The following is a 12,782-nucleotide window of genomic DNA, read 5'->3' on the forward strand; positions in this document are numbered from 1 at the left end:
TGTTGATATTAAACAAGTGAATTTAACTGTGCAGTGTTCTTTTGTACATAATGCCTAACATGTGGCTCACCATTACAGCCATTTATGCTAGCATTATTTTTTTATGTATTTTAAATTAAATTAACTATATTATTATAGCTATATTATTAACTATATTATTTGGACCATAAAATCTATTAAATTGAAGTGGTTGTTTCTTAAGACAGCCCACTTTATGTGGCTAAAGTCATCATCACACAGCATAATATGCATACTGCATTGAAAAAAATTATACAACTTTTTGCTGTTTCTCTTATTATGTCCTCCCATAGCCCCTTGGATTCATAGTAAAAAAAAACGCATCAATAATTAATTACCCAATTAATAGTTTACACTGAGTTTTTATTGAGTTGTCAAAGTGATGGAGAGGCCAGCAGTACCCGAGGGTGCACAGCATATGAGCCTGATATAGCATCCCCCACTGCCCGCTGCTCTGCTACAGAGCACTGACTCTCGTGATTGCTACAGAGCACTGACTCTCGACCTCTGCAGTTGTATAAATACCTAATATTCATATCTGCTGTTTTAATGCTCCGTTTTGTGTCTTGTCAATTATCACAATTTAGAAAGTTGGAGTGATAATTGTGTTCTGAGGCAGTAGAGTAGTTATAGTAGCTTGAGTCCTGGTCCAGTCTGCATGGCAAAAGCGTCACTTATTACTTCAAGAACTGCTTAGTTTAGGTCAACACACACTTTTTTTTCCATGGTTGCCTATTGATTTCATTTTAGTCATTTTCTACTATGAGATCTATCACATAACAGAGCTGTCTGTAGCTCAATCTTGGAGTGTGTGTGTGTCTATGTGTAAGGGCTGGCGAGACTGTGGTTAAAATCCCACGGCGGGCACTCGCTTTGGCTGCTTGGGCAGGCGCACGTACAGTAAATGGTGGGAGCTAATTCCATTATGGCCATTTGGCCCTGTGCTGTAGGCCATTTCTCGAGGCTGCTGATGCCTTGTCCCAGAGACAGTCAATCAGGAGCCCCAAAGTTGAAAAGCCCACCCTCGATGCACTGTAGATGGAGGTCAGTTAAGGTTACCGGGCTGTGCTGCAGTTTCATGTCCCAGTTAAATACAAAAGTCCAGTGTTTCGTCTTTTAGGTGCCTGGTCAAAAAAAAGGTCTAAAGAGGTCAAATCGGGGTCGGATGACTCTTTCTTGCATTTGGAAGTGCAGCAATATGTACATTTCAGACAGTATGAATGTGTGTGTGTGTGTTGTCTCGCTACGTTTCAGCTGTAAGTGCAATTCTATCTGTGCTCCACCCTTTGACGTGTGTTTATGTGTCCCTGCGCTCCTCTCTGTGTGTGGGTGTGTGTGTGGATCTCACAGGAGACATGGATGGCCACTGGTGGGACCACTCGACGTGGCATGGCAGTGAGGCCTCCTCAATGTCTTTGGTGAGACATGCGGAGCCAAGCACTTCCCAGTCTCTCTCGCTCTCTCTCTTTCTGTCTCTCCGTATTGCTCTCTCTCCTTTGTCATTTCATGATTCCCTTGGTTTATTTACACCTCTGCATGTCTTTTTTTTCTTTTTTTCTTTCTGTTTTTTTTTTTTATCCCATGCTGTAGGGGACAGTCAAAGGGGAAAAAGAAAAACTATTGAGCAGGCACACACCTTATCTGAGAGGCAAAAGAAAATGGTGCGCTTTGGGGGCCACTCTTTGGAAGAGGATGCGGAGTGGTGTGAACCCTTGGTTAAAGACTCGGGCGTTGATACGTGCAGTAGCACTACGCTAAACGAGGAGCATAGCCATAGTGAGAAGGTACTGGGATCTGTCTAGTATGCTTTTAATTTACTTTACTTTTCCTCTCCAATTACTGGTTATTTTATTGTGTTATTGTATATTTATAACTTTTTTTCCTCATCTGCTGTTTGTTTAAAAAAATAGGCTTGAGAATTATTGTGGAATTTTGGTTGTAATTCTTTTGTTCTGTTTGATTAAGCAGTTCAGGGCTAAAGACTTGATCTGTTCCATGTTCCTTTCATTTCAAAGTTCAGTAGCACCTGTACTGTTGCTGGGTATTGCTGACGTGGAGAACCCTGTTTTGCTTGCCGTGTTGTTTGTTCCCTGACAACCCTTGCTTACCACACACACGAAAAACATCAATCCACACCTCCACTCTATGTTTGTCACGGCACCTTAGCAGCGTGGGTGAACTGGATGCATGTGACTGGGTGCCATGTAAAAAGCTTAGGGAACCTCCCCTACCCTTCTCTGCTTCACCCACCCGGCACACACTCAGGCTCGCACCTTTCACCCCCCTCATGTATCGAAGCCATTACCCCCGGCTGCTTGAGATAAGATGAGCAGCAGCACAGAACACACATGCACAGTTTATCAGGGGAGGTCTTTTAAATGGCACCGACTAAATTATATTTTTTCTTTTTTCCCTTCCACTGTCATGTACTGTGATTTTTCCTTTTTTTTTTTTTGCTTTTGCTTTTTTGATTGAATTAGTCTCTGTACCTTATGTCCTGTCCATTTTGCTTTCTGTGCTGATCCGGCTCGTGTTTTTGTTTTGCGGTTTTGTTTCTTTACTCTACAGCCTCGCTTTCATTCATTTGCCTACATTTTCGCTCATTTGTGTGTCTGTGTGTCTTTTTTTTTTTCATCTGCTTTGTGCTGTTCCACTTGAGAGGGTCTGCTGCACAAGCTGGGCCGCTGCAGCGAGGCTAGAGCTGTGAGATAGGGCAGACAGGAGCAACGACTCCTCTCCTCCTCCCACCCCTTTGCTCTACTCTGCATTAAACTGAGAGGCGAAGGGCTTTATTGGGGGGGGAACAGGATCACACAAAGTCTAAAACATCTAAGTGGTTGTGGACAGACAATACTTAATTTTTTGTTTGTTTAATATTTAGAAATATAATTTAAAAATATGTACATAGACTAAATTCAATCTAAATTCCAGAATAGGTACCATTATTTATGCCTATATGTATTATATTCATATCATTATATTATTATTTGGAAGATCTGTGATATAAATGCACAATTTTTAGGAAAACCTTTTAACAGGAAATTGGATTAAAATTATGTAAAATGAATTCAACCCTCAGACGCATGCAGTGTGATATTATCTAATTTAGTCATGCAGTAATCAAGTGGGATTATAATATTATATCACCGGAGGACTAAGCAGTAGTAATTAATGAAGAGGCAGAGTTTGTGTGATCATTCATTCAGTAATTGTAACTGATAGTGGAGCTCCACACCCTCGCCAGTGGCCACTTGTTGCTGTAGTACCTGAACTGGACTCAGTGTGTGTAACTATAAAAACATGAGGCCTATTGTCTCTTTGACCTTGTAGCACCCGGTGACATGGCAGCCGTCCAAAGATGGGGATCGCCTCATCGGGCGGATTCTGCTCAACAAGCGTTTGAAGGATGGGAGCGTGCCCCGTGATTCTGGAGCGCTGTTAGGGTTAAAGGTAAGTTTCACCTCTGTCTGTCTCTTTAAATGCCTGTAGTCTTTCTCTTCTCTCAGTGTTCTGGTTCTATAGGTGAACAGTTAATGTTAGAAACTTTAGTCTTGCTCCTTTTCTTCTTGCTCGTTTACTACAACTTTGGGGAAAAGTGTCAGTGAGTGTTTGATCTAAATCCAGTTTCTCCATTTTTGTGCTTGATGATGGTTTTATGATGTTTTAGAGGCACTATGTGCACTGCGTATTTAATAGTCTTTTTTAATAGTGAAGTGATTGTCACATGTGATACACAGCAGCACAGCACACAGTGCACACAGTGAAATGTATCCTCTGCATTTAACCCATCACCCTGAGTGAGCAGTGGGCAGCCATGACAGGCGCCCGGGGAGCAGTGAGTGGGGACAGTGCTTTGCTCAGTGGCACCTCAGTGGCACCTTGGCGGATCGAGATTCGAACCAGAAACCTTCTGATTACGGGGCCGCTTCCTTAACCGCTAGGCCACCACTGCCTCATTTCAAACTGGAATAAAAGTAGTTGTAATGTACAACATTTTATAAATTCTACCTGGTTTTTTTTTATCTTAGTTTCCCTGACTTGCACAATATGTGATATATGTAGTCATTGCTATTGATGGACACTGCAGACACACACACACACACACACACACTCCCCTACGGCACCGCACTCCTTGTTATGTAAAGCCATTTAATTTAGGAGCTCTCCTCCCTGTAATCTCCTTTTTGTGTCCTGGCACTGGGACTCCATTAATGGGGATTTTTTTTGTCTGATGCTCTAAGAAGTGAAATGGGTTCACAGACTTATGGCGCAGCTGCAGGCCTTTAGTGTTTTTATTCGTACTACACACTGCTGCAGGGATGGCATGATAGAATGTGGATGTGAACTTTTTTTCTTATTTAATGAAGTCCTAATGACATTATTACTCTGGCTGTAGCATTGAAATTATTTGTTGCAAGTATGTAACATTTATTCAAAGAGTAACTATTAAAAATAGAAAGTGTGTTTTTTTTTCAGTTGACACAACTGTTTTTACAGTGTTTATTATTTCTCATAATAGGTATAGAGCTGAATGATGTTGACTTTTTTTATCTACAGGTGGTTGGAGGAAAGATGACTGAATCAGGCAGACTCTGTGCTTTCATCACCAAAGTGAGGAAAGGGAGTTTAGCAGATACTGTGGGACATCTCAGACCAGGTACCAAGCTGATATGTACAAAGAGTTATGAAAATGCTTGTGTATGTGTGTGTACACATGTGTACATATGGAGATCCTAGGGTGCAAGAGTGGGTGTCAAAGTTGCCTAAATTCTTATTTCTGGTTTTCCAGGTGACCAGGTCTTGGAATGGAATGGCAGAATATTGCAAGGAGCCACGTTTAAAGAAGTTTACAATATCATATTAGAATCCAAGCCCGAACCTCAGGTGGAACTTGTGGTCTCACGACCCATTGGGTAAGCCTTTATAGGTAGCATATAAACATTAGGTGTGTGTCACATTTTATACATCAACCTGTGTAATGAAATTGGATCCTTTGAGTAATGATTAATAAATGCACTGAGCACACACACACACATTTATATATGTAGGCATTACATCCAGATTGTTCTATACTTTTGGTGAGCCTCTCTGTAATTTACTCATGTGTACACCTGTGCACAGTTTTTTTTTTTTTCCGGGGAGTATAATATGCTCTTTGTCTCCTATTGAAATGGTCACTGTCCTGCATGAGGAATGAAGACTAATGGGCTGCTTATAGTCATTAAAACCTCATGTTTTCATTATCAACTGACACTCATTCCATTTAAACATTTTCAGAGATATTCCGAGGATACCAGACAGCACACATGCACAACTGGAATCAAGTGAGTGGCAAGCATGATAAGACTTTTGCAACTCTCTTTAGGAGACTAATAAATATTAATAGAATATTGTCTTTTTTTTTATTTATTTGAGCCAGGTTTGATTTACCATTACTTCCTTTCTTCCTTTGCAGGTTCAAGCTCATTTGAGTCACAGAAGATGGAGCGCCCGTCTATCTCTGTCACATCTCCCATGAGTCCCGGGATGCTGCGAGACGCCCCTCAGTACTTGTCTGGACAGCTCTCAGTGAGTACCCACAATAATTCTCACTGGATGTGGGTGTGCAACTGGTGCCTCAAAGTTGTAGGCTGTAGACAGGACATAAAATAAAGTAAAGACATACAAAAAATGGTGGTGTTAAACGTAAACAAATAGTTTAACGGTTTTTGACTTAATAAGGTCTCTGTGTTAATATTAGTTCATGTCCCAGGAAGCGATGCTGCACCTGGTGTACAGTTGCTTCTCCGATCCCCACATGGTCCGTGTTGTGATCACTTTTCAACCTTGTTAGAAAATTGGCAAACATTACAGAGAGTTACAGTGCTGACATGACTGCGGGATGAGACCTTGGACAGCTTCCATGTTGCCCGGTCTACTCTGCTGGACCCAGCCCAATCCAGTGGAGTGTAATGGATCGCATTATCTTGCACCTCCATGTAACTCATTGTCTCCTGTAAAAATATCACTCCAGGGAGAGCGGCAGGTGGTTGCTCCCGGTGACAAACACCAGGCTAGGTTACACTGCAGTTCATAGATGCAGCCGATGGTGTCAAGAGGGTGATGTTGAAAACACTTTGGCAAATGACAGAGTGGATTTTTTCTTTTGAATTTTTGTTCATCTCTATATTCCAAACAACAATGCTACTGAGCTGTGAGCCTCTGCCCATTTATATTTTTGCTCCTTTGAATAATGAGTAAAATGGAACTTATATAACCTCAAAGGGTTTTGCTTCAAAAATTCTTCCAAAATATACTTTGGGTTGGCCACAACATTAACAGTACTGACAGGTAAAGTGAATAAGGAGAAGTAGATTTTCCTGCCAAGACATGAATATACTAGGCAGTGAATGTTAAAGAAAAGGATTTGAGTGACTTTGACAATGGCCATATTGTGATGCAAGATGTTTCAGCAGCACATCTCCAAAACAGATTGCAAATTGTAATGCTGTTCATGACAGAAATGTGCCAGGACACACAGGTCATTGCTAATGTCAACCACTGGCCATGAAAGTTTCAGAACTGGACTGTGGAGCAAATATGATTTGATGGATATATGGATAGCATAGTACATGGGAATTTTTTTATCTATGAAAGGTATGACAGCAGGGCTCACTACGGAAAGATGGAATACCATTAAACAACAGTTTGATGCTTCTTCTAATGTACTTAGGGTCATGCAATTAGGTGGATCTAAACACTGCTGTGGACCGTGTTCAGTAGCAAGAGCACTGGTTTCGTAAACCAGAGGTCGTGAGTGGAGACATTGGTGGCCTATCAGTTAAGGAAGCGGCCCTGGTTGCCAGTTCAAATCCAGATCTGCCAAGGTGCCACTGAGGTGCCACTGAGCAAAGCACCGCCCCCCTTCCACACTGCTCCCCGGGCGCCTGTCATGGCTGCCCACTGCTCACTCAGGGTGATGGGTTAAATGCAGAGGACAAATTTCACTGTGTGTATCAAAAGTGACAATCACTTCACTTTGTTCACCCTTTTTCTGATGGGCTGTGCTGTGAAAGCAGGTCCAATCTTTGGCAGCTTACAGGATCTCAAGGATTTGCTGCAAACATCTTGGTACCAGATCCCTCATGACAGCTGCAGAGGTCATTTGGGGTACATACCTTGATGGATCAGAAATGCTTTGTTGGATCGAGGGATCTACTCAGTGTTAGGCAGATGGCTTTAAGGTTGTATGTACATATACTATATTTACACATCTTGCCAAAAAACATTTGACATTTTATGTACCATTTTGCATTGGTGATTGTTTTTATTGCAGAATGTTTTTTAACAGGAACTTAAGAAGAAGCTAATAATGTTTTTGAAAACAAAATAAAGATTTGTTACCAATTTTAGTAATTTACTTTTCCAAATGTTTATAGTCATCTTTAGGACAATTAAACAATTGCTGTTAGAATGATTAAAAACACACTGAATTGAGTGGGACTGACCACAGAAAGGAGAAACATCATCAGTTGATTGAAAAGTTGTTCTCTTCCCAAACATTTTATAGCTCGTCAACAATGTTCCGCCTCCATCAGGGAGATTCTCTGGACTAAGGGCCACTTCGACATACGGGGCATTATTGGGAGCTAGATATGTGCGTTTTTTTAAAACACCTGGAGTGTTAAACCACATTTTTATGTTTAAGTTACAACATTCCTGTAATATTTTTTTTAGAATTCAACCTCATTTTGTAAAGGTGCCAGGTGATGCAGAGAAACAAACTGAGGGACAATACTGTCTTCTAGTGTTATATAGTATATAACTGTGTGTCATTTTTTACATTTTATTTTAAAGTGTTTCTTTTCTGTGCTTTTTTTCCTATTTAATTTTGCCTTACCTAGAGCCAAAGCCTTAGTAGAAGAAGTACGCCTTTTGCCCCTAGGGTGCAGGTAATGAGCCTGATCTACCTGATGGCCTTGTCTCTTCAGTCTTTATGTTTTCTATTGTTTTTTCCCCCCTTCGCTCAGTGGCTTTGAACATAGAAAATGCACAGAGAAAAATATGGCTGCATCTGATTTGTTTTTCCTTTTGCTTTTATTAAAGTTTGCATTGTGTGAATTTGTATTATTATTATTCTTAGTGTTCATTTGTTTATATAATTGAACCTGGAGCCTCCAGGCCTATATGTATCGAGAGTCAGCTCATTTAATGCTTGTAACTGTTTTATGACCTGAAAGCGCTCATTTTCCAAGAAGCTTTGATCTCCACTCTTAGGTAACAGTGGCAAGGGTAGATGGCCTCTCTTTAAATGTTTTAGTATTACAGACTTCTCTCGGAAGAATAAATTTGATTCTTTTTCCATGTAAGACGAAACTTTTCACATTAATCAGAGAGCTGGACTTTTAACACAAAAAGCGTTTAACACTAATGAGATAATAAGCCATGCGCTGAGTGTCAGGGACGATTCTTTTTGAGGAAAGATTTTGTTAGATAATGAGTTGAGTTATTGTTTAGTAACCTGGTAACCATGTGGAACCAATGCTATGTTTCACCGCAAAAGGCATCATGACAAAAGAGATTGTACCCTAGATAGTCTTGCTGGAATTGCATGGAACTGATAGGCGGAGCAATGCTGTCACGTTGACCCTCTAGAAAGCTCCTGTCTTTCCAGTGTTGAGCACTGTGCAATATAAGGTGGTCACAGAACCTCAGATGCGGTTCAGATAGAGAAGATGTTTATGCAAAAGAGCTTAATATATACAATACATTTCTGGACTCAAAATATATTTTATTCATTTCCACTGAAAAAAGAAATCGTGTTAAACTTAAATTTTTTTTTATTAATCTGTCACACCCAATATTTTAGCATTGATGTAAGGTGAAAAAAAACAGGTAACAGCAGGTTTGATTGATTTATTTACATTACGTCAATCCTAAAATATTAGGTGTGACAGGTTAATTCATTTTTTTTAAGTTTAGCCATTGTTTTTTTTTTATTACTGTGTGTGTGTGTGTGTGATTATTTTGTGTCGCCCCTCAAAGTTACAAATACTATGGTACAAATTGTTTGCCTATACCTCCCTTGTAATGGCTGTCTGCTTTCTTATTTTACACACTGAATGCTCTCTTTCTTGCTTTGCTGCATGACCAAAGTAAAACTGTTCTTCAGTGACTGATGCAGAACCCTACCAGCAAAAGCAAGTATGGGCAAGAGCTTAGAAGTGTTCTGTTATGCCTGTGATTTCCTAACAGCATCGGTGCAGTCTTCCTTCTAAGCGCAGTTTTCTGTTGCCCATACTTCTGATTGACCGGTGGTTTGCTCCACCATGCAGCGGCATGATGACCGATGACTGAGCTGCATTGTTGTCTTTACTGTGTTTACAGTGTGTATGCTGTGCTCTTATGTTCTGTGTACATTAGGGACACTTATCTATAGTAATCCCCAATTCTGTATGAATGTGAAGTGTTATGCTAATATGCATCTTATGATAATATGTTGTGCCGCACAAATGTTGATCACTTCTGCTTTAACATGCCTGAAATTAAAAGGCTGTTAAGAGGAAGAAATGGTGTTTAAATTGCACCCTCTTCTTCCAGGTTAAACTCTGGTATGACAAAGTGGGCCATCAACTCATTGTCACAATTCTGGGTGCGAAGGACCTGCCTTCAAGGGAAGATGGTCGGCCGAGGAATCCCTACGTCAAAATCTACTTCCTCCCAGACAGAAGGTAAGGGGAATGGATGTTTTTACAGTGCACCCCTGGCTTCTGCTTTGATTTAGCTAGTCACAGGATTTTAACCTGCATGGCTCAGCATCTATGCTCCAGTTCCATACGGATTTGAAATAGGTTCTTTACCTACATCATGTTTGGCTAAAGAAATTGTTCAACATCAGGCTTTTCTGGTTTGTTGTTTGCCTTGATACACAGAACCCATTTAAAGTTTCTTTAAATGTAGGAGAGCCAATTTTTTGTGTAGACAAATTACATCAGAAGCACATTGATTTCATACATTTTGAATAACTTCTGAGAACAACATAAGGTAAACAATTTACCAGTGAAGTGCTGCAGTAAAGTGAGTCTTGCAGTAAAAGGTTGATGAAAACAAGATGAAAAAGAAAGTTTTGTTAAATGAAAGATTTTGCTGTTGCATGTTCTTTATGTTCCTCTGACCAGCTCAGAGGTCAGTGGTCATGATAGCTAGGATCTCAGTGTGACCACTGTTTGTAACTAAGACTGCCTGTAGTGCTGTGGCTGTGCTAATGCTGGGTTATATTGTACTGCTGATGATCCTCCTGGACGTCTGTTACCATGGTGCTAAATAAAAACAGTTCGAATTATTGTTCCTCCAGCGACAAAAGCAAGAGAAGAACAAAAACGGTAAAGAAATCTTTAGAGCCTAAATGGAACCAGACCTTTATGTATTCTCCCGTGCACCGGCGGGAGTTCCGGGAGCGCATGCTGGAGATCACGCTGTGGGACCAGGCCCGAGTATGTGAAGAAGAGAGTGAATTCCTTGGGGAGGTGAGGAATAAAAAAAAAAAAATTCTCCTTTCTAAAGCACCTGGGGCGGGACCTGAGCATCCCATTTCTTGTTCTTGCCACCATTATCTTCAGAATTCAAATGCCAATTGTGTGGAATATTCTTAGTTTTGTTGTGATTGAGACAGTTTATCCAGGCAGGAAGGCAAGATAAGGTCCAGAAAGGTTTTCATAATATAATGCTTTCGGAACTTCTGAAAAGCCACAGCTTCTATTAGGTATACAGGGAGTGCAGAATTATTAGGCAAGTTGTATTTTTGAGGAATAATTTTATTATTGAACAACAACCATGTTCTCAATGAACCCAAAAAACTCATTAATATCAAAGCTGAATGTTTTTGGAAGTAGTTTGTAGTTTGTTTTTATTTTTAGCTTTTTAGGGGGATATCTGTGTGAGCAGGTGACTATTACTGTGCATAATTATTAGGCAACTTAACAAAAAACAAATATATACCCATTTCAATTATTTATTTTTACCAGTGAAAACAATATAACATATCCACATTCACAAATATGCATTTCTGACATTCATAAACAAAACAAAAACAAATCGGCGACCAACATAGCCACCTTTCTTTGCAAGGACACTCAAAAGCCTGCCATCCATGGATTCTGTCAGTGTTTTGATCTGTTCACCATCAACATTGCGTGCAGCAGCAACCACAGCCTCCCAGACACTGTTCAGAGAGGTGTACTGTTTTCTCTCCTTGTAAATCTCACATTTGATGATGGACCACAGGTTCTCAATGGGGTTCAGATCAGGTGAACAAGGAGGCCATGTCATTAGTTTTTCTTCTTTTATACCCTTTCTTGCCAGCCACGCTGTGGAGTACTTGGACGCGTGTGATGGAGCATTGTCCTGCATGAAAATCATGTTTTTCTTGAAGGATGCAGACTTCTTCCTGTACCACTGCTTGAAGAACGTGTCTTCCAGAAACTGGCAGTAGGACTGGGAGTTGAGTTTGACTCCATCCTCAACCCGAAAAGGCCCCACAAGCTCATCTTTGATGATACCAGCCCAAACCAGTACTCCACCTCCACCTTGCTGGCGTCTGAGTCGGACTGGAGCTCTCTGTTCTTTACCAATCCAGCCACGGGCCCATCCATCTGGCCCATCAAGACTCACTCTCATTTCATCAGTCCATAAAACCTTCGAAAAATCAGTCTTGAGATATTTCTTGGCCCAGTCTTGACGTTTCAGCTTGTGTGTCTTGTTCAGTGGTGGTCGTCTTTCAGCCTTTCTTACCTTGGCCATGTCTCTGAGTATTGCACACCTTTGTGATGTTGCAGATCTGAAATATGGCCAAACTGGTGGCAAGTGGCATCTTGGCAGCTGCACGCTTGACTTTTCTCAGTTCATGGGCAGTTATTTTTCCACACGCTTCTTGCGACCCTGTTGACTATTTTGAATGAAACGCTTGATTGTTCGATGATCACGCTTCAGAAGCTTTGCAATTTTAAGAGTGCTGCATCCCTCTGCAAGATATCTCACTATTTTTGACTTTTCTGAGCCTGTCAAGTCCTTCTTTTGACCCATTTTGCCAAAGGAAAGGAAGTTGCCTAATAATTATGCACACCTGATATAGGGTGTTGATGTCATTAGACCACATCCCTTCTCATTACAGAGATGCACATCACCTAATATGCTTAATTGGTAGTAGGCTTTCGAGCCTATACAGCTTGGAGTAAGACAACATGCATGAAAAGGATGATGTGGACAAAATACTCATTTGCCTAATAATTCTGCACTCCCTGTACGCTGTACTGAAGGGGGCACTTGGCAACAGCCAAGTTAGGACAATTTTGTAATTAAACTTAATGACATTTTAACAGTTTTCTGTTGATTTTCTGAAATTTTGGCCAATTTCAAGACAACAATAAGAGTATTCACCATACAACTGAAGCCAGACACCAATAGTTCTCCGTAGTTCTGAGAAGCGCGCTGACTTGGACCTGTGTTTGCAGATACTGATCGAGCTGGAGACAGCGCTGCTGGACGACGAGCCACACTGGTACAAACTGCAGACGCACGACGTCTCCTCCATGCCCCTCCCCAACCCCTCCCCCCATCAGCAGCGGAGGCTGCTGCCCGGAGAGAGCCCCACGCGGCGGCTACAGAGTAAGATGGCACACCTGCACCTAGTAGATACAGGGCTGTGCTGTAGTGGCACTGTATAAAAGTATCTCATAGATAACCAATAGAGCTGATTGGATGAAATAGAAATGTGTCTCTTGTCATTA

General features: G+C 41.0%; 1 protein-coding gene across 48 annotated transcripts in view; it reads left to right on the forward strand.

The window, feature by feature from the left end:
* The window catches only part of rims2a (regulating synaptic membrane exocytosis 2a), a 111,178-nt gene that overhangs the window by 49,589 nt on the left and 48,807 nt on the right, over nucleotides 1-12,782 (forward strand). For 21 of the 48 annotated variants that reach the window (XM_028979711.1, XM_028979702.1, XM_028979703.1 and 18 more), the window contains 10 exons: nucleotides 1,609-1,802; nucleotides 3,349-3,468; nucleotides 4,576-4,675; nucleotides 4,808-4,931; nucleotides 5,296-5,342; nucleotides 5,474-5,586; nucleotides 7,902-7,949; nucleotides 9,598-9,728; nucleotides 10,331-10,523; nucleotides 12,507-12,660. In XM_028979711.1, coding sequence (XP_028835544.1) covers nucleotides 1,609-1,802; nucleotides 3,349-3,468; nucleotides 4,576-4,675; nucleotides 4,808-4,931; nucleotides 5,296-5,342; nucleotides 5,474-5,586; nucleotides 7,902-7,949; nucleotides 9,598-9,728; nucleotides 10,331-10,523; nucleotides 12,507-12,660 — 1,224 coding nt within the window. Of the gene's footprint in view, nucleotides 1-1,368; nucleotides 1,437-1,608; nucleotides 1,803-3,348; nucleotides 3,469-4,575; nucleotides 4,676-4,807; nucleotides 4,932-5,295; nucleotides 5,343-5,473; nucleotides 5,587-7,901; nucleotides 7,950-9,597; nucleotides 9,729-10,330; nucleotides 10,524-12,506; nucleotides 12,661-12,782 lie in introns of all 48 variants that reach the window. The other 27 variants (XM_028979715.1, XM_028979718.1, XM_028979746.1 and 24 more) reach the window with 6 other exon arrangements.

This window comes from Denticeps clupeoides, chromosome 5 (genome assembly GCF_900700375.1).
Source record: "Denticeps clupeoides chromosome 5, fDenClu1.1, whole genome shotgun sequence".
Taxonomy (NCBI): domain Eukaryota; kingdom Metazoa; phylum Chordata; class Actinopteri; order Clupeiformes; family Denticipitidae; genus Denticeps; species Denticeps clupeoides.